The following is a 26,314-nucleotide window of genomic DNA, read 5'->3' on the forward strand; positions in this document are numbered from 1 at the left end:
AGGATGGTTTGTCTGTACGGGCCCTTACTCACCTCCTCCCTTGCTTGGTTTTGGCACCAAGCCAGTCCAGCCAGAGGTCATGTTTGGACATTTTCCATCACAAACATCAATCCTGCATTTTGTGTAGACTGGTAGTTCGTGTGACAGGTTCGTTCAAGAGTCTCAAGCTGTGTAGTAATTTTAGGAAAGCTGCTTCTTACTATAGGTGGAAATTTCAGTCTTTGCCATACTATTAGTGGACAGTGACGCACTGCAGGTGAGGTCTCAAGATGAGCTGTGAGTCATGGAGAAACAGCGGTAGCTGGTGGGCAGCAAAACTCATCCTCTAGATATTTGTTGTGCACTTCCTGTGGCAAAATGAGCAAATTCGTTTGGGATTTGCATTCCTTCTGTTACCCTTACCCACACCAACGTCCTTAAAAGGTGGTGTCCTCATCTGTTGATTCAGAATCTCACATTTCCTTTTCTCCAGGAATGGATGTCAGACTTTCTCCAGTGATTATCTCTTCATTGGCCCCTCTCCTTTTCCCTTGGCTATAGGAATCAATGCTTGTTGGTTGTCCAGTTTCAATACTAGATTATAGAGGGTGCTGGCCCTAGGGATGACCCAATCCTACTGCCATAAATATATAATAAAATAAAAATATACACATATGTATATCCATATGTAGAAATATATATAAACCCCTTGTTTCTTGGTGATAAAATTTCTGTGTTTATTGGGGAGCTGTATTATTCTTCATACATCTGATATGTGTGAAATAGAGTGCATATTAATGCTGTCAGTGAAAGATAAGTGTTTAGGGACAAAGCATAAAACATGAATTCAATTATCTGCAGTGAAACATCAGCTTTACTCATTAGGGCTCTGTTGTTTTTATCAGAGCATGAACAGCAAAAGTTTATCTTTATTGCAGTTATCCCCATGAGTCTCATCTGTCAAATAAAGAGCAGCTGCTCTGTTGATTTTCCTATTTAATATAACTGCCTTGTTCCCAAGTACAGAGAGAACAGAGTGTGTGAACAGCGTTGTGAATTTTTCAGTAGCATTATGAAAAATGAATGTTAATTTTGTTCTGAATATTGTATTTTACCCTCTGAGGATCTTCCTGACCATTTGATGAGGGTAATATTTTTCCATATGTTAATTACCTTCACCTAAATATTTAATAACTTTGTTAGATATCACTTTCAGTTTTTATTCCTTTTCATTTTTTAACACTATTAAAGTGGTTTGTTGTGCACAGATACAAATCATTGTGTTGTATTGTTATCATGCAATACTATAGCATTTTGTGATAATTGCTAAGGCTGTTATACAGATGTTAAAGTCAGAAGGAGCTGTTAGTCCACTTGGTCAGACCTTTCATATAAAACAGTCCGGAAAATTTCACCCACTTATCCCTGTCCTGCATCTAATAATTTCTGTTTGACTTAAGCAAGTCATCCAGAAAGATGCATTATCTTTTTCTTGGGATACATGAGGGTGAAGAATTTGCCGTTTCATTGACTGTTCCATGCTAGATTATTATCAGTTTAAAAAAAGTGAATGCCCAAATCCTGGCCTGAATTGATCTGAACACAATTTCTAAACCCTGGTTCTTGTTATTCCCTTTGTCTCTGGATTTTCCCACTCTGCATTTTCTTTCATTAATGTTTTCCTACAGCACACCCACGTTACTCTCAGGCTGAGTTATCTTGATTGACATGAACTGATTTGTCCCCCTCCTGCCACAAAACCAGTATATTTTATCTTTCCCGCCACATTTCTGGTGGTGTTTTTCTTCTACTTTCTTGGTGCTAGTCCTAATCATTCTGGTTTTGCTGAATTAGTTTTCAGGGTTTGAGAGGACTATATGAGATTACTTAGAAATAATTTCATTTTTCTTTCTGAGCTTCTTCAGATGGTCAAGACTGAAGGTGTCCTAAGCTGAAGTACTTTTAACATGTGACATAATTTGGAGCAGAGGTAGCCAACAAATGTCTGTCTATGGTCATCTGGTGTGCAAAAGCTTTCTACATGCACATGGAAATGCTATAGCAAAGCATTCAGTAATACACAAACTTTCTTCCCTGGAGCACCAATTTCTGGCTATGTCCGATGGGGCTGAATTTCACAAAGATGAACTTCCCTAGGCTAAAGCACACACTGGCATATTCTCTCAGTCTGCATGAAACAAGTTCTGCCAGGAAAGTAAATTACAGCACCTGAGGTCCGCCCTCTGAAAAGCCTATTGTTCATCAACTCCAGAGGCAGCCCCAGGAATAACTGGCCTCGCTGAGCTACCACTTACTCTTTGTGAACATCTTCCCTTTCCCCTTGATTTTCTCCCCCTTCTTTTTCCTGAGGCTTTGTCACCAACAATTACATCAGCTAAAACACCATGTTATCTGTCACAAAGTTTTATTGAGCCATCTTCTGGAGAATTTTAACAAATAAGTTATTTCAATTATTTTGGGAATTTCTGCGCGTTTTTTAGTGAAAAAGAAAAGATAATGGGAAACGGGTGCTCCCACGATCTCTCTAACTGCAGAAGACAAGTATGTCTGAACATGTCTTCTTCCCTTCCCTTGCAGTTTTCAGTTTGGCTGTAGATAAAGATGTCAGAGTTTTGTCTCATGTTTTCAGAAACCTGATGCAGGCAGGGGGCCCATTTTAGCTGCTTGAAGCAAATAGTGTGGTTGTTGATCAGGTATTTCCATGGCCTATGGGTCAGAATAGCTATCTATATTAAAATTGTTATAAATAATAATATACTATATGATATAGGTATATTTATAAGTAAGTATGGATTGAATTTAAGGTTAAATTCATATTACTTCATTAACATGTTTATCAGAAGCTTACTACAGCATTAAATACTATTGCTTTTTAAGGTAGGTATAATGCAGTTTTTGCTAGTAGCTTGAAGTATAAGTTAGGAACTCCCCGTATTGAATGCTGTGCACACTTGTTCATTTTAATTTGTGCTTGTCACATGATCTGTTTCTGAGTTTTCTTCCGTGTATTTAGAAGAAAAAGTGTGGTGTGAGAAGGAAGGACATTTGTCATAGAATAGTAACAGATTAATGCTTTTGAAATATTTTCAAGACTGTAAAAACTGTGTATTTGGTAATATCATAAGAGGTCTAGTAAGTGCTCTTTTACTTCTTCTGCACAGTTAAAACTGCACCAAGATCTCCAGATCGACGTACAAGCCGAGGTGTCCATTCTCAGACAGGCTCTTTCTCTGCTCCAGCTTTGGCTGCAAGCAAGGAGAACCTCCCAGTGCTTAACACTAGGATTATCTGCCCAGGTAATTATGATTTCGAAATCTGCTGTTCCTTATACTACTTTAATATTGCCTTCTGTGCCCCTTCTTGCTGTCAAATAACAATTTTTACTTCATGCCCTGAATTTGTTTGAGCCAACATACACATCTTTGTGTTGAATCATATAGTAGGAGAAGCAAAATAATGTAGAAGGTTCCTGATAATTTAGCACAACACCAGATGTAGCAGAAGTGTTGTGTTTGATTCTGGAGGATGAAAAATGAGATTCAGGATCTTAAAATCATAGAGTCACAGTGGTTTGGGTTGGAAGGGACCTTAAAGATCAGGTAGTCCAACTCTCTGCCATGGGCAGGGACATGTTTCGCTAGATCAGGTTGCTCAAAGACCTGTCCAACCTGGCCTTGAACACTTCCAGTGATGGCGCAGCATCAGTAACCTGTTCCAGTGTCTCACCACCCTCATCATAAAAAATTTCTTCCTTATGTCCAATCTAAACCTACCCTCTTTCAGTTTAAAACTGTTTCCCCTTGTCTTGTCCCTACAGGCCCTGATGAAAAGTCTGTCAGTCTTGCTTATAAGCCCCCTTTATGTTTTGAAAGGCCACAATAAGGTCTCCCTGGAGCTTTCTCTTCTTCAGGCTGAACCAACTTTCTCAGCCTTTTTTCATAGGACAGGTATTCCATCCCTCTGACCATTTTCTTGGCCCTCCTCTGGACCCACTCCAACAGGTCCATGTCTTTCTTGTGCTGAGGGCCCTGGAGCTGGACACAGCACTCCAGGTGGGGTCTCACAAGAGCAGAGTAGAGGGGGAGAATCACCTCCCTCGACCTGCTGGCCATACTTCTCTTGATGCAGCCCAGGATGTGGTTGGCTTTCTGAGCTGTGAGTGCACATTGCTGGCTCATGTCCAATTTTTCATCCACCAGTGTCCCCACGTCCTTCTATCATTCATCCTAATCAGGGGAGGCTATGAAGGGTCAGAGAGGGACAGAGCTATGTGAAGTTCAACCCTCTGAATAAGAAGTGTCTGTAGATACCTCTCTGGAAGGGGATAACTGAAACTACACAAAGCTGCTGTGCAGTAAAAACACTTAAACCCCCCCCCGTTCTTATCCAAATGTAATTAATACTAGGGAGCACCGGTAAAACACGTGTTTTAATTAACTTCATTAGTATAGTTAAAACATAATGGAACTGAGCTTACATTTTTCTCTAGGTCAATTTAAGTGAAAGCTTTTAGAAAGTATTTTTCTTTGTTTAAATGCATTACACAGTGTTCTGTAGAGTGACATCGATATTAGACAAGGTAAGCATGGTGAAGCTGTGATCTTTCCACAAATTAAGTTAAACTATGACTTTACCAGTTATAAAAATGATAAGGGTATTCCTTAGGAATATTTTCAAAGGAAAGGACCAAAGGAAAATCATGGACAGTTTGGAGAGGAAGATTAAACTAAATAAAAAGATCTAGTAGTCTTTTTGGATTTGGTTACTATGCCAGCCAGTGATTGTTGGCCTGAAATCCTGAATTTTCTTTGCTTTTTTTCTTTCTCAATGGTGGTATTTGAAGAGTCAGCCATCACACCGCAGCATAGCTGCCTTTCTGCTCAAGAGAGCCAGACACCTGAAAAGATAACTAAAATAGGTTAAAATTGAAATAGAAATGCAATCATTCCCTATATGGATTTAAATAATTTTGTCTCTCGCTATGTGGCTTATATTATGACAATATATGTTTCTCTAATTATAAAATACAAAGTGTTTTTTTGTTGTTTTTTTCTGTTTCTTTTTTAATCAGGTTTGAGGGCTGGTCTAGCTGCTTCTATTGCAGGAAGTTCAATTATTAGCAAAATGTTGCTAGCAAACATCGATCCATTTGGTGCTACGCCATTTATTGACCCGGATCCAGACTCCCTGTAAGAAATATTTTTTTCCAAATTTACTGTTTTGCTTTAGTTTGCTTTTCTTAACCTTTTTTTTAACCTTTTTGTAATCTTTTTTTTCATTGTGAAGTTCTTGTTTGCTTTCATTCAGACCTCAGGTTCTGAAAATAAGTTGGATTGTGCCATTTTAGTTATGAGTAGGCAAAATTGTCTTGCAGCAGCAGAAATAATAGGACATGTTTGCTCACAACCCTTGCTCACTCGCTCTGGGAGGAGGAGGACAAGAGTCCTTCACAGCTGTGTTTTCCTGCCCAAACTGGTGGTCTGAATGCAAGCTCAGCTGCCAGCAAGATGTTGAAGCAGGTCCTCCATCGTAGTGGAGGAAGAAGAGTGTTCCCCTAAGGACTGGAGCAGTGAGATGGAAATTTTGCGTCCTAAGCTGTCTCTGCTTCCCAGAACAGGATGCAGTGTTGGCAAAGTCTTATGGATGGTATCTGTGTTGTGGGCCACAGTTCCCCCAAAATAAAACACTGCTGTGCCATCAGCCAAACATCTAGTGCCAGCATGCCTAAATGCAGCCTGGGTGCTCGTCCTGGTGTGGTGCCGCTGTCTCGGAGCCATGCCCAGGGCAGCTCTTTCTTCGTATCCCACTGTTATTTTGGGTATGGTGGAGATAGTGCTGGATGGGGTGTAGTACAGTTTCTTCTTTGCCCTACAGGAAGTAACTTGCATTTGCAAAGGAGCTAGCACCCAACCTGTCTCTTCTACCACCATTGGGTTTCCTCAGGGAGATTCAGAGGAAACATCTCTTGACACCTCTTGGTTGATGTATCTGTTCTGAGACCAACCACAATCTTGGTCAAAGCTCTGTGTGTCCAGATACTGTACAAATGTACACCTAATTATCTTTTTTGTTCTAACAGGGAGGGATATTCAGAAAAATGTGTCATGAACAACTACTTTGGAATTGGGTTAGATGCAAAAATTTCACTAGAATTTAATAACAAACGAGAAGAGCACCCAGAAAAGTGCAGGTAACATAATTGTCAGTAATAGAGCCAAGACATTTCCATTATTTTCTTTTCATTATCTCTTTATCTGAGTTTCTTAACTTTTCTCATCCTACAAATACAAGACATACTAATGTGTGTATTTCAATATGTGAGTCTTGTTTTACCTGTTTTCAGAAGTCGGACAAAAAACATGATGTGGTATGGAGTTCTTGGCACAAAAGAGCTACTGCAGAGAACTTACAAGAACTTAGAACAAAAAGTTCAACTTGAGGTAAATTTTATTTATGGGCAGAATGAGTATTTTTGCTTCCACAATGTGTAATGAAGAATTGGGGTTTCCTCTTGAAACCTTTTAGAGTCCTTGTGTCAACCCAAGCTGACCTCAAAGGCACTGTGTAAAAATGTGCTATGTAAGAGGTGGTTCCCCATGTGATTTTTTGGAGAAAAATGCCAGTCTTTTAAATATCCCAAAATACCCAATATAATGTTTCTTGTAATTACCGGGTTTTTTTAAAAAATAAAATTACTAGATAGGTAGGATATGTTTTGTAATGTTCCCTGCTGCAAAGGGGGAGACCAGGCTTTAAGGACAATAACAACAATGAACATACTCTAAACAAAAGGAAAGAGATAAGGAGTCTTAATCCTTCAGGTTAATTTTAAACTGTCTCAAAACTTGATTACACATACAGGGAGAGCACACAGATGATCTTAGTCAAAAATTCTGACAGAAAAGGGGAGATTCTGAATGTGCATCGCAAGAAGCCCAGCTATACCAGTAAAGACTTTCTCTAATAGGTGTTTGAGACAGTCACACAAAAGAAGCAAGATATTATCACAGCAACAACGAATGCAGTGTAAATGATCTAAACATGGTTATTTTTTGTCTTTTAAGTTCTAACATCAAATTTAAGTCGTCTTCACATTACGGGGAACTTAAAGGAGATATAAATGATTATCAAATGCAGAAAAAGACTACAGGAAGGTTACAGTTATTTTCGCTTCCAAAATACCTAGGCTGGGTTTTGACAGAGAACATATGTAATTTCTCTTTTTACTTCATGCTAAGTATTTCAAATGAAAGTTCACAATATTTATATGAAGATAACGTTTTAACTTGAAAGAATAATTTTAAGTTACTGGAACTCTTTCTCTGAGATTTAGGAGGATTTTGTGTAGTAGTGACAGATTGCTGTTATCTAAGGACTGACTAATTATCAAGGAATTATGCAGTAGTTAGCAAATATAATGACAGGAAAGAATGTTATGTATGCTGCAGATAGCATTCTAATTTCAGAATCTTTTGAATAAGATTCAATAAGGCATTCAAATCTGACCTTTCCATAATTATTTTTGAATATTTCTGGAAGTAAACCAGCAAGTAGAAATTTCATATTTAGTATTGCCTTGCATAATATTAGCTTCATGCTAAAATGTGTGATGAGGTGCAGAGCACTGGAAAATTAAAAATACCAATTTCAGAAATTGGAGGCAGACCTCTACAAATGGCTGTGCAGCATCTATTAAAGTAACAGCATATTTTGGATGCTGTCACATTTTGATTAAAATGTTGAATTCTGTCTTGTTGCTGATAGTAAATCATAAAAAGAGAGCACATTCTGGAAATAATTTTACATCTCTTTCTCCTCCTGATAAAATTGCTACAGATTCTGGCCTTATTTCCTGAGTATTTCTATTGCATCTGTATGATATTAAGATCCTTCTGTGGGATCGGTGACTTGTGGTAGTCTAACAGTCTTCTTTAAAGGCAACTTGACCCGCAAATTCATGATCTGCAAAGTGACACCTGCATCCAGCATTTATGACCTTGTGTCGTGGTTTAACCCCAGCCACCAATTAAGCATCATCCAGCCACTTGCTCACTCCCTCCATCCCAGTGGGATGGGAAAGAGAATTGGGGGGAAAAAAAAAAAACAAACCAAAAACTCGTGGGTTGAGATAAAGACAGTTTAATAGGACAGAAAAGGAAAGGATAATAATAATAAGAAGAATTATAGAATATATGAAACAAGTGCTGCACAATGCAATTGCTGACCACCCACTGACCAATGCCTAGCCAATCCCTGAGCCACAGTGTCCCCCAGCCAACTCCCCCTGGTTTATATACTGGGCATGACGTCATATGGTACGGAATACCCCTTTGGCTCTTTTGGGTCGGCTGTCCTTGCTGTGCCCTCTCCCAGCTTCTTGTACACTCCCAGCCTCTACTGGCAGGGCAGTATGAGGAGCTGAAAAGTCCTTGACTTAGTATAAACACTTCTTAGCAACAACTAAAATGTCAACATTATTGTCATCCTAAATGCAAAACACAGCACTATACCAGGTACTAGAAAGAAAACTAACTTTATTCCGGCTGAAATGAGGACACCTTTTATTTCCAACTTGTTTCAAATCCATGCTTGTGGCACTGCTGCAGGACTGCACTTTTGACTCCCAATTGAATGGTTTGAGGTCATTGGGCTCCCCTCTACAGGCAGTTGTACTGCTGTAAGTTAAGACTGATTTCACTGATGTCTGTAAATTTACTCTTGGCCATAAGTAGGGTGAGATTGACTTTTGTTATCCAATGATAGTGTTGAGTAGGACTTGGAGTTGCTCATGGGTTTTGGACGATAAAGTGGTAAGACTGAGTGGTCAGTCGTAGGAGCGACATCTTACCTGCAAAATCAATAACTGCCCACAGCCAGGATAACAACTGTGGGGTCAGTCCTAGATTTGTCCTTGCATTTTTAGGAGGAGAGTAAAGTTATTTTTACAGGAAGCCAAACATACAGTGCTAACAACACTTGCATTTAACTACGTGTTTGTGGCTATGCCAGAAATATTCTTGGATTTTTTACTTTTTTTTTTTTTCCCCTCACTTAATGGATTTACCTAAATAACAAGTGTATTGCAATTTTGGGAATGATGATATAGGATGGAAGACTAATTATTGAATGGGTGGATGAAGCTTGTTGTAATGTCCATGGTGATCCTACAGCATGCACTCAGGGAGATAGCTTTCTTCATTGAAAAAAGATTTTTAATCCTTGATAGACAGAGTATGGTCTAAATGCATGAGGAATTTCACAATAAGGGATGTAAAAATGTTTCTTTGAAGAGTCATGGAACACCTTTGCTGTAGATACTACAGTATCTGCATGTTTTTCAGCTCTGGAAAAATTGGTGCAAAGACTGGGGAGAAGAGGTTTGTATTAGAGGTTCTTCACATCATGGAGGGAATAATCTTCTCTGTCCTCCCTGCCAGCTCTGTTGAAGCTTCATGTGTTAAAAATGGCTCATTACTTTTATCACATTATCTATATACTGAATGAGTTTTATCCATTACAGTGTGACGGGCAGTACATCCCCCTTCCAAGTCTGCAGGGCATAGCTGTGCTAAACATTCCCAGCTATGCTGGTGGGACTAATTTCTGGGGTGGAACCAAAGAAGATGATGTGAGTAACATTAAAAACAAGTAACCTTCTGGGCAAAACCAGCAATAAATACCATGAACTGCTCTTCTCATTTAATATTATTAGTAGTAGCATATAGTTTGGATAGCAACTCTTATTCAGGGAGGCTGTTTCACACTACTGTCTTGTTGATTTTTATTGAAAATATATGCCATGATTTTTCACTGTCTATTGCCTTCTGTCATTTCCATTCCAGCAAAATGTTCATAATAAGGTTTAGTGATTTTTTTTTTAAATGGCTCTATGAGTATTTTTAGACACTAACTTTATAAAGAGAGACACAAATAGTTTCTCTCTATGATGTTTTACAAACTCCTTTAAATAAGGTTTCTCAAAGTATAAATTCCTCTCTTTGTTATATTCTAACAATAAGCAAGGTGGACAAGGATAATCACTCGTGGTTTATACCTGAATTTTCCTCCTGTTCTTCAAACAGCTTTGGACTAAGGGATGGTGATTCAGAAAATGAGGACTGATGCGTTTAGTGACTGATAATTTAGTGAGGGTAGTAATCTGTTTTTTACATATTATTTTCAATGAGCTTCTAAAATACTTTAAGATACCTTTTCTTCCCTTCTTCCTCACACATCCTAAGAAATGTTACACTACACGGATACCTAAATGTCTTACAACTTGGAGCAGTCTTACTGCTGCCACCCACTTCATGCACAGTGCAACAATTGTAATCACTAGCAGATTATCCTAATTCTGCATTTCCTGATTTAGTGCATGTGAGGTCCCAATCACTTAAAACTGTAATTGCAAATTAGCTTGTGATTTTAATGCAGACAATCCAGGATTTTTTTGCCAAAATGCTTTTAGTTTCCTCTGAGTTATTATCCTTTGTTTTTTTATATATATACACACATATATAAAAGTCACAAAAAATTATTTAAATATGTTTCAATGTCTTTTTTTATTTTTGGTATATGTCACAGGATGGCAGTTGTGTTTACTTTTGTCTATGGATATCTAAAGTTTTTATATAGTCTGTGTTCATATTAATAACTTGAAAGCAGCTCCAACATCTGCTCAGCTCCTGTTCAGGAGTTTATTTTTCTCCCTGGACTGCCTGACTGAAAGAGAAGATGTGTCTTAGCTGTCATACTGGTATACAGTAAATGTGTGTGTCTTGGAGCAGTTTTACTGATATTCTTAGTCTTCTGGTAATCAGATGTGCCAGCAAAGTGACATGTTTGTTCTGGACAGAATTAGGAGCACAATTCACTGCTTTAGTGCAATCTTGAGTGACTGATCATCAGAAGTGATGGTGGTGGTCTGCAGTGCTGCTGATTCTGCTTATCTGGAGAAAAGAAAGATGTTGCCTTGACATCTGTGACTATTCCTGAAACATTATTGGTTAGACAAGCAGGGCAGTTGCATGACAACCAACTTGAGGAGGGCTTGTTTAGATATGCATTTTTGGTGTCCAGAAGACAGGCTGGAAGCATGACCGGTGACAGGAAAGAAGGGAATTGTTTCTTGAATGTTGATCCATAGACATTTGGTTGCCTTTTATAAAAAATAAAAGGTTCGTTTTCAGTACAGATATATTTTACTGATGGAGAGACAGAGTAGACTGGGTTGTGGTTTGTCCATCCTTTTGCTAAAATGGAAACACAAAATAAATTAAATTTTAAAACTACTTAAATGCAGAACTAGCCCTGTAAACATCAGGTATACTTGTTAAAGCTGGATCAAGGACTCTCCATACTTTTTATCTTGGAATAACAGAATCACCGTCTTCTCTCTTTTCAAGAAGTTCACATCCCTGCGTGAAAATCAGAAGAATTTCTATGAAAATTGGAAAAATTCAGGTGGAGAACCCTTTTGCTTCAAAACACTCTAGACTCAGTAAAATTGCACTTTTGTTCTTTGACACTTACCTGCTCAATACCTATTTGTGCAAGCCTGGGATGCTCCGAAGGGAAGTGCTACCTGGATGTGGCACTAAACTATGGCAACTGTGCTCTGCAGCCCTTCCCCTGAGAAGCCCTCCTCAGCCTCTTGGCCAAAGCCACCGCAGTGCTCTGCAGCCCTTCCCCTGAGAAGCCCTCCTCAGCCTCTTGGCCAAAGCCACCGCTCACTGCACTGGGGTGAAGACTTCCACTGGCTTGCTGGGCAGCAGGGGCCAAAGTCTTCCACCCTGTTCCCCATCCTCTCCCTCCCTGAACCATTGCTGCAGACACTATCTGGATTACACAGTTCTGGATCCACACTGTCTTATTATTCACTTCCAGGAAATCCTCTATCAGGAGACATGACTGGACTAGTTGTGGCTTTTGAGCTCCTTTCAGGGATTTTCTCCAGTCTGGTCTTGGGCGTCTCTGATGCAGCTTACTCTGCCCAACATGCCAATGGAGTCAGGCTGAGCACCGCTCAGAGGCGTGATCTCTCTACCCATTAAACTCTTACTGGAATGATTTCTCCTGCTGATTTTTCTCCCTTGTTGCTCCCTGTTGCATATCAGGATGAAATGGTCACGCTTGAAGTGACCTTAGTGTGGTATCTCCTGCCAGACCCAGTTGAACTCCAGCCTACGACTTGTCCTGTGGCATGGCTGAATTCCCCTGCAGGACACCAGGTGGCAATGGCACACACAAGACTTCCTGCGCTTTGTGTAAGCTAATGGAAATTCAACGTCTTGTCTGGATATCATGTTTGTTCCATACAGGAGCTGTTTTCATATTTACAGTGGATAATTGCATACAGCGCAAACAAGATCCTCTTCAGTATGAAAGCTGTATTTAACAGAGCTGAGTGTGGACTCAGAAGTTGGTTTCCCGAGAATTCAGAATATAAGAAGATAAGCACTTCTGAGAAGAAAGACACCATTACTCATCTTAACTTCAAGAACCTCTTAGATATTAAGTAGATTAACCAAGCAGAGATTTGAATTGGCCTTTCATCTTGCCTTGAAAAACAGTCTGCATGCTGAAACATGCCATCCTTCCTATATAAGGATATGTCCTCGTCATTCAGATAGTTGAAATGCTGTTAGCATTGCTGTTTTAATATAACATTTGCCTACCGTCTATGGTATCTTACTCCTATGACTTTTGAGAGACAATGTAGTTATTCTACAGTAAATAAGTTAGAGCATTTAAATGTTGAAAATGAATCTGTAAATGAATCTGTGTTTCATTGAACATGCAATCTAAGCACTAGAATTACCATCAAAAATGGAATATTTTCTTTTCCTTTCAGATATTTGGAGCTCCATCATTCGATGATAAAATCTTAGAAGTTGTTGCAGTATTTGGCAGCATGCAGATGGCAGTTTCAAGAGTCATCAAACTGCAGCACCACAGGATAGCTCAGGTTTGTTTCCTCCTTTGAAAGCGCACAACATGATCGGCAGCAGTTTGGGATGCTGACAAGTAGCAGTACTCTTGATGACCACCACCCTATACATTAATAAAGTGCTGACATTGTTTAAATTTTAACGGGTAACAAATTGTCTTCAATGATGAATGAAGTATAAAAATGCTTCATCCTTGAGACAGTCCTGGAGGGAAGCCACAGCTCCTAGTAATCCACATATTTCAGGTAGCCTGTCAGTTTCATTAGTATTTATTGCTCTGTAAAATAATGTGTTTGTTCTTTTCCAGTGTCGGTCAGTAAAGATCACCATACTTGGCGATGAAGGGGTTCCAGTGCAAGTCGATGGAGAGGCATGGATCCAGCCCCCGGGAGTTATTAAGATCATACATAAAAACAGAGCTCAGATGCTAACACGAGACAGAGTATGTTGCACAAAGTGTGTTATGAGATACCATTACCAACATTGGTTTCTTTAATAATTTGATTCAGTTACAACATGAACAAAATAGTGCTTACAAAAATGTGTTATGACTATTTATATAACATGTAATTACAGTTATATAATTTCTATAATAAGCTGGGTAGAGAATTGTTCTTTTGTATAAGTGACAAAGCTCTGTTAGCTTTCATCAGTTTTATTAGTGCTATTCCTGTATTCTTATTAATATATAGTAAGAATGGTTAAAATTTTCTATTTTATGTTTTCTATGTTTTCTGTGTTTTCTGTTTTCTGTATTTTCTGTTTTCTGTATTTTCTATATTCCCTCCCTCTCTCCCTCCCTCCCTCCTTCCCTTCTTCTGTTGCATAAATAGCAAAGTTCTATAATGTCCATTTTTCAGAACAACTTTCTGCAGATTTATCTCCTGTGTCTCTCTCTGTCCTACTAATCTTCCCTCTCCCCCATGACCCAATCTCAGACAGAAGAGACACAAGCAGAACCTAATCACAGAGCCACTGAAGAGTTCATGCTTGTCTAGGATTACTGTGTGAAAAGCCTAACTGCCCCTCAGTTCTCTGTCCACTAACTGGATGTTGAATTTAGGGTGGAGTTAATGGCATTTGAACTCTATTTTAGTAAATTTGTAACCTTTTCCCACCATTTTTTAGGTTTCAATCCTGTATTAGTTTCAGATTTGGATCTTGCTATCTGAACAAAATGTATTATCACTGTCTTTGTGTTCTTATTGTTTTGGAAGACACTTTTTTGAGGATAACGGTGGGGGGAGACAGAGCAAGCTTTCAGAAGTAACTTATTCTCTATACTAAGTTTAAAAAACTTAAATGTCATTTATTATTTATAACTTGTATCATTTATATAAAATTTAAATTAAAAGTTGTGTATTAAATTAATTTTAACTAATTTTTTTATAAATTAAAATTTATATAAAACATAAAATTGGTTTTTTAATAAGTAAGAATACTTCAAGTGCTGTGAACTGAATGTATAATTCATTTTGATTAGGCCTTTGAAAACACCCTGAAGTCTTGGGAAGACAAACAGAAGTATGATTCCTGTAAACCTGTCATTCGATCTCCCTTGTACCCTCAGCAGGCTGTTGAGTTGGCTACAGAAGAAGAAGTTGCACAGATTCATCTGTGCTCACAAGCTGCAGAAGAACTTATTACCAGGTACAGTAAAATTAATAAGTTTGGATTGGCAACGTAGACACCAAGACTGAATTATTCATGTAAATGCATACATAGACTTAGAAGTGTATAATTTCTGGTTTTTGTTAATGTTTAGTTGCCACTCTATCAGTTACTTTATTTTTAAAATTTTATTTTATTTTTAAGGCTCAATTCGTTTATATATACTCTTCTTACATATTTCTGTAATTTTATTTTTGTGTGTTTATGTATTTTTTTCTTGTGAAAACCTTTCTGAAGGAGCAGAAATGGAAATGGAAAACTGGAAACCTTCTTTGCAGAGAGGCTTTTGATTGAAACTTCTCATTTTACGCAAAAGTAAAAATATATTTATTGAAAAAAACCCCTTAAAGTCAACTTAAGATGTCAACAGAGTGCTTGTATCCACCTGACATTAACTTCTTCAGAACTTATTTCTCCTTAAAGTCTTGTTACTCACAATTTCAAAAAGATGAGCACTTTTCAATGAATTTGAAAGTTTTCTTAAAATATTGTACAAGTGAACAGTTAACACACCAATGTTCAAGGAGCCCAAATTGCCAGACAAAATCTTCATACCTTTTTGCATTCATCCACTTATTCATTATTATTGCAGCTTTCTATCTAATTCCTAATGCTTAAAATCCTCATCTCTGTGCCTCTGGACACTTCAGTAATTTGTATGGTTTGAGGTGCTAGTGTGCTGATGGTATAAAACTGATCCCGCACCTTGCTTATTTTCAAGAACTACTTTCTTCCTGAGATGCAAGTATTTTAATAAAGAAGACACTTCCATTTTCACAGAAAAAAAAAACCCCTTTTTTTAAGAAAAGCGCTTTTTTTTAAAATCAGAACATTTTATAAAGCTGCTATTCCGTTCATCATAACAGATTATTAAAATTCATTATCAAAATCAATTCTTGGAGTATGTGTTGAGTTGCACTGATAATATAAGAAAGGATTTGAAAAGCTACATATTGTTTTTATAATGTACTGGTGACTTAAGTAGACATAGAAGAATAATTTGGGTTATAATTACCCAAAGTGAAGTTTAACCAAGACAGCTTAAAAACTTTACTGTTCTAGAGATAGTCCTGAGGTTGTAATTACAGCTGGACCTCCTATAATCTCAAATGATTGCAACCAATTTTAATGTTGCATCTGAAGGATATGCCTTGTGAAATAGGTGTAATGGTTTTTAAGATAACTTCAAGTAAGTTATCGTAATGTGCTAGGTTTTTCCTCTTATAGTTTATTTGAATTAATAGCCCCAACGTTTTTGGTACAATTTTTGCATAGCATTTGTGTTCTAAGATAAATAAATGTGTCTCAGTATTCCATAGCAGAATAAATAATCTGAGTATAATTTGTATGAGGTGATGTATTGCTTGAAGAGATACTTGTATTTCAAGTCTATTTTTCAAATTTCAATTGTATTTTTCTCTTTTATATTTTTCTAGGATCTGTGAAGCAGCAAAAATACATGGCCTCTTGGAGCAGGAGCTTGCTCATGCTGTTAATGCATGTTCACATGCATTAAATAAAGCCAACCCAAGGTTTCCTGAGGTAAAGGAAAAACAGATTTATGTATAAGTAAATAAGCCATAATATCTGTGTGCATAAGCTTGTGACTGTATTGTACTCCCTGTCCCCATATTAAAACAAGTTGGATAATAATTCTTGAAGCTTTTGTTGAAAAAAGACTTCTAAATATCCATAGACATGCTCAAATTTTAATGAAAATGCTGAACAGATGAATGGATGTTTTATCTTGTCTCTTTTTTTGCCACTCCTCTAAGGTGAAAGTAAATGGAAAGTTACTTCTGATTTGGAAGGTGCTGCTGTGTATAGCACATGCTCTGCATAGCTCACGTGCATAGGGAAACACCCCATAGCTGATGAATTTGGTCCTGCTCAGTGATTCTGAAATTTATTAGTAATACCAGGAATGGGAGTTAGGAGAACTGCCTTTTTACAGAAGTATTAAAGAAGAGAGTTCCCTCCTGGTGTTAGACTGATACAATGTAATATCTGAGAAGGCTGAAGATGCAGTTTCTGCCTTCATCAGTGTCCTCCCCAGATGATACTCTCTTTTGTGAACACTGGACGTTAGGGACATTAATGACACTTAAAACGCAGACGACCTGGGTGTTGTTGCAGGGGGGAGCAAGTAGTCAAAAAGGAGATAGGGAATTTGGATTAGGGGCAGGGTAAGAGTATGTCTGTTGCCTTTTGGAAGCAGTCAAGAATTTGTTCGATCTGCAACAGTGGTCCACAGCCAGGGGTGCTCATCCTGAAGTGATGCAGCAGTGTTTATTAAATCAAGTGAGGTGGTGTACTAATGTAGCTCTGAGCATGAATAAACCAAACTCAGGTCATCAAACAGCAAAAATAACAAGCAAAGTAAGCTTACATCTGCTTGCAGACAACTGTGTAGGCATGTCTCCAGAGACAGTGGAGGCATGGCAAAGGCTGAACAAATGCTGTTACTACATATAGGTGAATTCTTGTGGATGCATTCACAGAAATTTTCATGCTTAATTGTTATCCAAATGCTATGCAAAGAATGCTAAGGGGGTGAGGGGAAATGAGTTTCCTGTTTTCAGGGACTGGACCCAAAAAAGATTAATTAGGTAGAGGCTGTCTATATATAACCTAAATTTATGTACGGTAAATATATTAGTTAACCTTTGCTTTTTAAAATATGTCTAGCAGCTTACTTCTGCTAAGGATAAGGTGAACAATTCAGATCAACAGTCATTGTTTTCTGCTGGCCTTTGTCATCCACAAAAATCATGGATTCATCTCACAGGTGGCTGTTCACTTGGTGATCTTCAGGATTGTATAAGGTCGTATTAAATGAAGTCAGGGAAAAGACAGTTAATAGATACTATATTTTTGTTTTCTATTCTCAGTGCTGAAGAAGTTGCAGTGTAGAGCTGAATTGATGTATTTCTCCTAGACTAGAAGTGTCTTCACTTAAGATCTGTGCTGTAAACCCAAAGTACTTATTCTCAGTCGGACTTGCATCACTTCAAATAATTTTTATGCTTCTTATTCCCCCCAGAGTCTTACCAGAAATACTGCCATGGAGATAGCTGTCAATGTGAAGGCCCTGCATAATGAAACTGAATCTCTGCTAGTAGGAAGAGTTCCTTTGGTAAGGTCACAAAATACATCATTTTATTCCCTCATTCAGATTATCCGTGATTTGTTCTTTGCTGATTTTTTAAATCGGTGCAGGATTTATGAGATGCTGCAAGAAGCTCTGTAAGGCCAATTGGAGGATATTACACTGCATTTGAGGTTTTGATCAGAATGAGTTATGAATTCTTGTCCTAGGTTGACATCCATCTTACCTCACTTCAAATATCTAAAAGGTCATTGCCTGGGCTCTTCATTTTAATAGTCAGTGGAGTGGAGAGAAATAAGTATCCCTGTTGAGGTTGATTCACACTCAGCTGTCTTGGAGGCCTATCTTAGAAAAAGATAAATGATCTTCTGGAGGTGTAGCATTTAACAGAACTTCTGAAGTTCTATTATGTGACCATCTTCAGAGTTTAAACAGAACCTGGAGTGAGAGCTGTTCAGCTTCTCAGCTTCAGAAGCTGTTCAGCTGCTTCTGCATTCAACTCCTACTTATATAATCTGGGCAAGTAAATCTCACCCTTGTTCTAATACCTGACAGGAATTATTTTATAACCTTTAACTGGTAAGTGTTCAGTAGACCTCTGATGGTACTTGCAGACTTTGCATCTTCTTCTTTGGCTACTGTTTCTGTGCCTTAAATGATGAAGACTGCTCAAAAATTGTTTTACCTGGACTTATAATTAGAAAATTTCTGTATGTGCTACCGTGAAGAGAAGAAAGATGTCAGGTTTTCCATGCTGGTCCAGTTTTACATTAAGCAGATACTCAGTAGGAACAGTTACATTTTCTTTGGATTCAAAAGCTGATTTATTGCTAACTTACTGTTATTTAAGTGTCACAATTAAACATGGATATCAATAGGAATGTTTTCGTTTAGCTGAGTTAGGGTAGGTGCAGGTTCACATACCTTTTTACACACGTGATAAATGGTACGAGTCTGTTCTACTGTAAACAAAAGTTAATATGGTCTAGAGGCTAAATAACCATTTAATTTCTAGAAATAGTCAAAGATTAGGTTCATATGATCTAGTTTATGAGTTTTTAGGAGGGAAAGTTATTCACTAGGTCCAAGACAAGGGAAAAATATCTGCTCTTTTTTTCAAATTGCTATTACTAATTCCCCATATTTCATATTGAATGGGGAATCAAAATACAGAAATTTGTTTAAATTTTAGAATAGTTTAAGAAGAGGAATTAGAAGAAAAGGTTTAAGTTGGTGATGTCATACTAGGACTAGTATAATTTATCACGGCAGTCTGGAAATAATGTTATTATGGAAGCCTTCCCATTGAAACATTACCTTTTCTATAGCCAGTTGTGATCGCATTGTGTTGTCAAACTGGTCCCTTGTTCAGGCTCCAAAGCTTAATTTGATTCATTTGTCCATTTCTGATTTTTACATGTTGTACTTCTGCTTATCATTATGGTCTGTGCAAATGTCTTCGTGAGTCTCCATCAAACCCATTTTTTAACAATAAGGCCATTTAGAAGATACTGAGATAATCTAGAGATGGCCATTACACTCATTTGACACCGTGCTTGTTTAGAACAGTATTTCAGTCACAGTAACAAGGCACCCTGGTTAACCTTTTTGCCATGTATTTTATAAATGTTGAAGCTGCATATATGTTGGTCCCTCACTCTATTAAAATAGAGACAGATGACATGTAAGGTGCTGCTTGATTCAATCAGCCACTGCTATCATACACTTTTTTCCAAATTATCTTTCTCCTCTGACAAAGACGGACATTCTTTCTTTAATATCTTCTTTTTTTTTTCCTCTTCATTTCTCCCTCACCCCTCTTTTCTGTGATCAAAGCTTCTGATAGCGGTAAATTGATGCCTTTGTTGCATATACTACTTGGTAAGCTTTTTCTTTGTTTGCATTTACCAGCTCTTGAGTCCTTCTCTTATGGCTTCTGAAGGAGACAAAAGAAATGTAAATACATATATAAAGAGACTGTGATTCCTGCCACCTCCTGTAAGATACGATTAACAAAGTTCATACAACAGTATTAGCTAGATGACATCAAATGGTGAATTAGCTGTAAATGCCATTTTTAGTGAAATGATAAGATGGGACAATGAAGCTGATTTGTGGAATCTCCCAGATGGTTATGGCACAATTTTCCAATGTGTGAAGGGAGAAGTATGACAGAATGTTTCACTTCAGCTGAGTGAAATGATCTGAGCTCACTGGAATAAAGTGTTTTAATATTAGAAGTTTAATTTGTAAGGAATTGAAAAATCTTTTATTTTCATTGTTTCATTCATAGTGTTGATTTTCATCGTGGAAATAAGAAACTTTTCCAAGATGTTGTAGGAGGAGAATTTACACTAAATTGCTGACTGTTCCTTTACCAGAATTGCACTATCGTTTTGGGTTTATTTCAGGAGCAATATTGTCAATGCATGCACTTTCTCACCATCAGATGAGAGTTGTTTTGTCCCCAGGCAAAATCAAGCAGAATCAAGCAATTAGATAAGGGCTTGTTGCGAAAGACAGAACTCTTTGTTTCATTCATTTATATAAAATAGGTGCCTTAAATAATTTCTTAAAAATGATAACACAAGAAAAGTTGTAACTTCTTCAAAGACAAGTGGGTCCTCCACTGTGCTCCAAATTAACTAAACTGTTCAAATGAGAAAATAAAGGAAGGCAAAAGAAAGACCACAGTCTGCTTATGGGCACTGAATGCTGTGAGCTTTAGAAGAGAAGATAACGTGATAGCAAGAGTGAGCTTATATTTCCAGTATTACTGTACTAAACAGCAACATCTTACTAAAGATGGTCTCTCCTTTGAAAGGTGGTAACATATGTAAACTATTGAAGCAAAAGAAAGAAATTTTTGTTAGGTGGGATAAATTAATGGGGGCTTGTAATTCATCACCAAACCCCAACAACGTCAAAATCTTTTTCCAGCGCTAAGGATCAAAGATTCTCTTACAACTCCATTTTAAAAATGCATTCACTAGGATATAACTTAATTAGATCCTTTCAAAAGAATATTCTGCACTGCTTTGGGACTACTTTTGCTTCAGAGGGAGAAACAGATGTTCAGATTGCTTTATTAGTGATTCCAAGCAGCTTGTTCCAGGATTCAACTCTCTATCTCAAAATGGTGTTTCAGCAACACCAGGTAAGCCTAGAACAGTGTTGCCAGGGATCAACTGCCTGCCTTACCTCTTCCTCACAAGTTCGACTCACACAACAGCTGCAGAATAGTTTTCATTTACCGGGGTTTGAAGGAAAACTGGTACTTCCATGGGGTTCTCAAAGCATTGATAGAGTCAAATCCCCATAGGTCAGCAAGTCCCAAGCTTTTTACACTGCTACCACTTCCTTTTCCTCTTTGGCCTTCACTAATGTCTTTGGCTTTTTCTCTTCTGTCTGGGGCTGCAATCGTGTCCCTCTTCCATGCCTGGTCTCTGTTCTTCTCACCCTCAGACAGCAACAGTGTCTATTGCTCCAGGTTTCGCCTGTTTAGAAGGGGTAGTGCAGGTATTATATCACTCCTAGAAGACCTTTGGGAATTAATCATCTTTGGTAAAATCCATTTTCTCTTACTTGACCAGGAGAGAGTGATCTATCATATGAAGACGTTTGCAAATAATAACTCAGGCTTACTACCATCTATTAAGTTTTTTTGCACCACCTTTCATACAAAGATTTTCCAGGCCTCTGCTCTTCTGGTCCAGTTTTAGCTCGTGCTGGTAGTTTCCATTTCTAGTGTATTCTAGTATTGGTGCTATCAGGTAACTTTTGTTCTGTAGAAGACTTGGGAGTGGACTGAATGATGACAGTGATTGGCAGCTAGGTCCAGCTGGCCTGCACCAAAAGTCTCAGCTGTCTCAGTCATCCCTTTGTGGTTGGGACCATACTAAATGTAGTGTCAGGGTGGTCTGATGTATCTCTGAAGAAAAATCTAAATTTGGAAGATTATTTGTTTTCACCATTTGTTTACACTCAGCAGTTATCTGTTTGTATGTGGTAACAACATATCTAGATTTAAATTATGTATCTTAATAAAACTAAAAATACTATTTTTCCTGCCTGTTTATAAACAGCAGTTAGAAGCTCCCCATGAAGAACTGTTGTCTGATGCTTTGCACAGCGTGGAAATAGAGTTGAGAAAACTTGCTGAAATCCCTTGGCTTTATTATGTTTTTCAACCAAATGATGATGAGGTGGGTTTGATTAATATTTCCTGTCTCTAACTGAACTAAGTTTAGGGCTTCTTTTGTGTCCCTTTTGTGAATGTAAAGGTTTTGAATGGTTATCTAATGAAACATTTATAGAGTTAAATCCTGACATTATTCTTAATGAAAGTAAAATTTGGTCTTTGTTTTTGAGATTAACTATGAATTACCATCTCAAGCATGTAATGTAGCTGTTGTTTTCTGTTAATTACAGGTAACTATGTCTCTTCTTTCATGCAGGATCCCCCTCTGGATTATGCTAAAAGAAACAACAGAAGTACCGTGTTTCGCATAGTGCCAAAGTTTAAAAAAGAAAAAGTTCAGAAGCATAAGACCAGCCCTCAGCCTGGTATGTGTTTTGAAATTACAAGAAAAATAGTAACATTTGGGGAAAATGGGATTTTAAGGGGTTTTTGGTAAGAGGTGACATGATGCACTCTACCTAAGAGTAAAGTCAAAGTGAAAAGCAACTGAGCTAACTGGCATCTTCATGAGGATGAAGACTTCTTTCAGTGCATTTAGAAAGCATTCAGTAGGACCCCAAGATATCCAAGTGAATCAAAGAACTACTGTGAAAATATTCAGACAGTTTTATCAAGCAACAGGACTTGTGTCTTTGCTGGTGGTTACATTCGATTAACTCACAGCCATACAAGCTATAAGTAAACACATCATTTCCCTGTGAAGCTCCAGTTCAGGTTTTTCAAGTTAGTTTCAGAACGTGTGCAATAGCTTTTATCACACTGGTTTAATTAACCAGTTGTTCTTAAATTTCAGATGGGTTTTAAGTTCAGCAAATGAGACAAATCGAACAAAAAGCCATGATAGTGAATATTGATTTATTTTTTTTTTTATTAGAAGTTGAACAAACTCCACTCTCCTCTCTTCCCACTCTTATCCATGAACTTATTTCCTTAAGATTATGTCCAGGAGTTAATCAGTGATCAGATGGTCCTAAAAATGCTTCTGCATCTTTATCTTTTTTCTGGACAGTTGTTCGTAATCTGCAAAATCTTGCAGTTGTTGATCAGACTTTAGATTTCAGATTAGATTTCAGATTTCACTTCACTGTAAAACTGATTAGCATTGAATGAAGTTGCAAAATTAGAGCAATAAGTAGCATAACTTTTTTTTTTTTCAATAAATGTTGTCTTACTAGGACTAATGTGGGCAACTAACCTTAGAGAACAATGTTTTACAGAGAGCTTCTTAATGGCCTGTGTAACACAGTAGCTTAAAGAATACTTGTTGCATTAATTAAGAATACTATAATCTGTTAATTAAAACTGGACTTGCTTGCTGCCATTGCTATATTTGAGGTATGGTTGAGATTTTAATTTTACATGTTAATTAGTTTTTGAAGGCTTCTCCTCTCCCTGGATGACTACTAATAAATTAATGGTATTAAGCAGAACAACATTAGACTTTGCGTCACTGATCCTAAGATGGTTTAAAGTGAATTTGTTGGGACTTGAGGTTTTAAAGGCTTTACTGAAGATACTGGAGTAAAGCTGAAAGCATGGCTGCAAAGCAAAGAACCCCAACTTTGTTTAGATACTTTCTCATGTTAACTGCTAACCTGTAACCTGCATGTAAAAAGGAAATTGTCAGTTTTTGTGGAAATGACACCTCTAACCTTTCCCTTTGCTAGCACGGCAATTCTACTCTGTTTTCCACTCTCTTTGGCCTAACCTTTGCTTGTGATGCATTTGAGCATGTAGAAATTAAGGGGGTTTTGCTCTTAACTTTGGTAGTTCAAAAATGGGGCACAGATGAAGTTGCTGCTTGGCTGGATCTGCTCAGTTTGGGAGAGTACAAAGAAATCTTCATCAGCCATGACATCCGAGGCTCTGAGCTTTTACATCTGGAAAGGCGAGATCTTAAGGTATTTCCTTTGTGCTACTTTTCTGCTATTGACCATTTTCTTTGACAAAACAACAACCAACTTTTCTTCTTTCCCTGCACTTGTTATGTGCTTGTAGCTTGGCTTACACTGTGCAAATATGCAATAAACTAATATGCGCTGTCCTTTGGCCTGATTTTCTGAAGTGCTGACTTGTACTTGCAACCAAGAATATCTGTGTTATCCAAAATTTCCTTTTTTTGCACTTTATGTAGAATGATAGCCTTATCATTTATGTCAAAAGGCATAGGAAAAGCATGTTTGATATCTTACTGACATCAGTGTAATATAATGTTATCTTCAAGAGTTCACTGTTTCCGTTGAACAGGATCAGTATGAATCAGTTGAAGATGGTGATAATAATTTTGAAGCTATCTGCTGCAAGGTCAGCAGCTATGAGCAGCTGACCTGCTTCAGGTGATTTATTATATATGTATTGGATAGAGTGGGTGTGAGAGAGATAAGCAGCTTAATAAATTGCGGCATTGGACTTACATGGCATTGGTGTTTGTGTGTCAAAATAGACCTCCGCAACAGGTTTGCTAAGCTGTCCCTGACCAACCTTGCCTGATTTTAACTGTATATATTTAAAAAAGAGCACTTTCTTTTGACTCCAAAATTGTAAAACTTTCTTTCTCTGAGGTCAGATTGATAAGTTTTGCAGGGAGAAATGTTACCTAGAATCTGAGACTGTTATGTGAGCTTGCTGGTCTTTTTCAAGAATGACTTAAGTGCATCCATTATATGTAATAGAGACTATATCTTTGGGGATTCATTACATTACTTTTTCCGGGAACTCAGTAGTAATGAGTTCTTGATAATGTGTTTTGCAACTGCTTTTAGCACATAAGAGAGGAAATAGGATATTGTAGAAATCACAAACAGTTACGTTTAGAGTGCAAGTCATTCCTCTAGCCACAGTGCAGTAGTCTCCAGATAGAGGCAATACTTTCATACAAATGTGCCATTTGTTTGTAAAGTTTCTTATATAGTATGAAATACTGATCTTATAAGGTAGTGCTTTCATTGTGTGACTGTTGCAGCAGAATGCAGCTGCTGGAGATAGCTCTGTTTGAGATTATCTGTTTGGCTATTGTGTATTATTCTACCGCTTGAGGTTAGATTGCGTAAGCTTCTTTCTATGGAAGTTAAATTCATTTCTTTCAGGATAGTTCCTGACATGGAGGGAAAGTTTCAGGACAGTCCCTCCCTGCAAAAATTTGGAAATAGAAAACTGTCCAAGCAATCCACCACAGTGTTCCAGTGGTGGATGTTGCAAGTCCTATTCTGAATGGGCACTGAACAAATTTAAAACTTAACTGGGAAACTCAGCATCACACAATGCATAGGTTTACTAAAATGTTAAGAAATCTTAAAAAAAACCCCAAGATACCAAATTTGTCGGCATAAGTGATGGTGGGTAAGATCAGTGTTAAACTGGCCATGGCTTCTGGCCATGCCTCATTTCTGATGGGTACCAATTTGACTGCATGCCCAGAAGACTGACACTTCAACCAAGTAAATAAATATCTGCAGCAGGATAATCATCAGCGTGTTATCCCTGTTGCTAAGACATGCTGATTCAGCATAAATAAGTCTTAGAGCCTACAGAGAGACAGACTTACTGTCCCCTCTGTCTAGCGCTGCTGGGAAGCATGTATGAGGTTTTAAATTGCTCAGCATAGCTGGACAAGGAGTTTCTCTATGCCAGTTGCCTGTGCTAGCAGAAGTTTTGCTCTAGAATCACTCCATCTGCTCATTAGCAGATGTTGAGAGCTTCCAAAGCAGTACTGTTCATAAGGTAGGCCAGGCTTTTGGCCAAGCATCACTTGCGCTCTGTGTAGCAACACTGAATTTATATAGCAGAGTTTAGCACTTGTCCTGTTCATTACATATAGGGCATGATCTCTGCAGAGAGCCAATTAAAGATGGCTCAGGGACCCTGCAGTTTTCTGACCAGTGACCTGAATTGGTGTCGAGATGTGTAATGTGGTACCTAGGAAATGAGGAACACGTCACAAGCTGCCATGTTAATTTTTCCTCCCTTTGGCCATCAAGGTGTGCGGATGAGTTTTCATTGCTCTTGTGAGCTATAATGTGTCTACAGCCTCTCCTCCAGTGCAAGGCTTGTGCTTCCTGTCAAACTAAGTGGGCTTGCCATTGATTCACAGGCTCTTAAGTCATGTGCAATAGATTTACCTCTATTGCCTCTCATGCCTACAACAGGAAAAATCATTGCCTGTTTTAATTGAATCCTCTGGGCCCACCTTTCTTTCTGTGGTCAAAAGTAGAGATAAAAAGCAGTATGCATCCTTTGCATGCATCACTGAAATAGATCAATACGTTGACTGAAGAATTGGACACCTCTAATTGTATTTTTGTGTAGCTTGTGTATTCCATTCTCAGTTAGCTCTGTGCGGTGACTGGCAAATGGAGAACACCTCCAAGAGGAACCAGATATCTC

General features: G+C 37.9%; 1 protein-coding gene across 2 annotated transcripts in view; it reads left to right on the top strand.

Moving 5' to 3' along the window:
• DGKH (diacylglycerol kinase eta) overlaps positions 1–26,314 on the top strand; it is a 173,622-nt gene that overhangs the window by 132,813 nt on the left and 14,495 nt on the right. The window contains exons 17-29 of one of the 2 annotated variants that reach the window (XM_074859584.1): positions 3,162–3,296; positions 5,072–5,189; positions 6,080–6,190; positions 6,344–6,440; positions 9,521–9,628; positions 12,854–12,967; positions 13,258–13,392; positions 14,434–14,600; positions 16,058–16,163; positions 17,665–17,757; positions 21,816–21,935; positions 22,188–22,296; positions 23,702–23,832. In XM_074859584.1, the coding sequence (XP_074715685.1) occupies positions 3,162–3,296; positions 5,072–5,189; positions 6,080–6,190; positions 6,344–6,440; positions 9,521–9,628; positions 12,854–12,967; positions 13,258–13,392; positions 14,434–14,600; positions 16,058–16,163; positions 17,665–17,757; positions 21,816–21,935; positions 22,188–22,296; positions 23,702–23,832 (1,544 nt within the window). The remainder of the gene's footprint in view (positions 1–3,161; positions 3,297–5,071; positions 5,190–6,079; positions 6,191–6,343; positions 6,441–9,520; positions 9,629–12,853; positions 12,968–13,257; positions 13,393–14,433; positions 14,601–16,057; positions 16,164–17,664; positions 17,758–21,815; positions 21,936–22,187; positions 22,297–23,701; positions 23,833–26,314) is intronic. The other variant, XM_074859583.1, reaches the window with a different exon arrangement.

The sequence above is a fragment of the Strix uralensis genome, chromosome 2 (genome assembly GCF_047716275.1).
Source record: "Strix uralensis isolate ZFMK-TIS-50842 chromosome 2, bStrUra1, whole genome shotgun sequence".
NCBI classification, from domain to species: Eukaryota; Metazoa; Chordata; class Aves; order Strigiformes; family Strigidae; genus Strix; species Strix uralensis.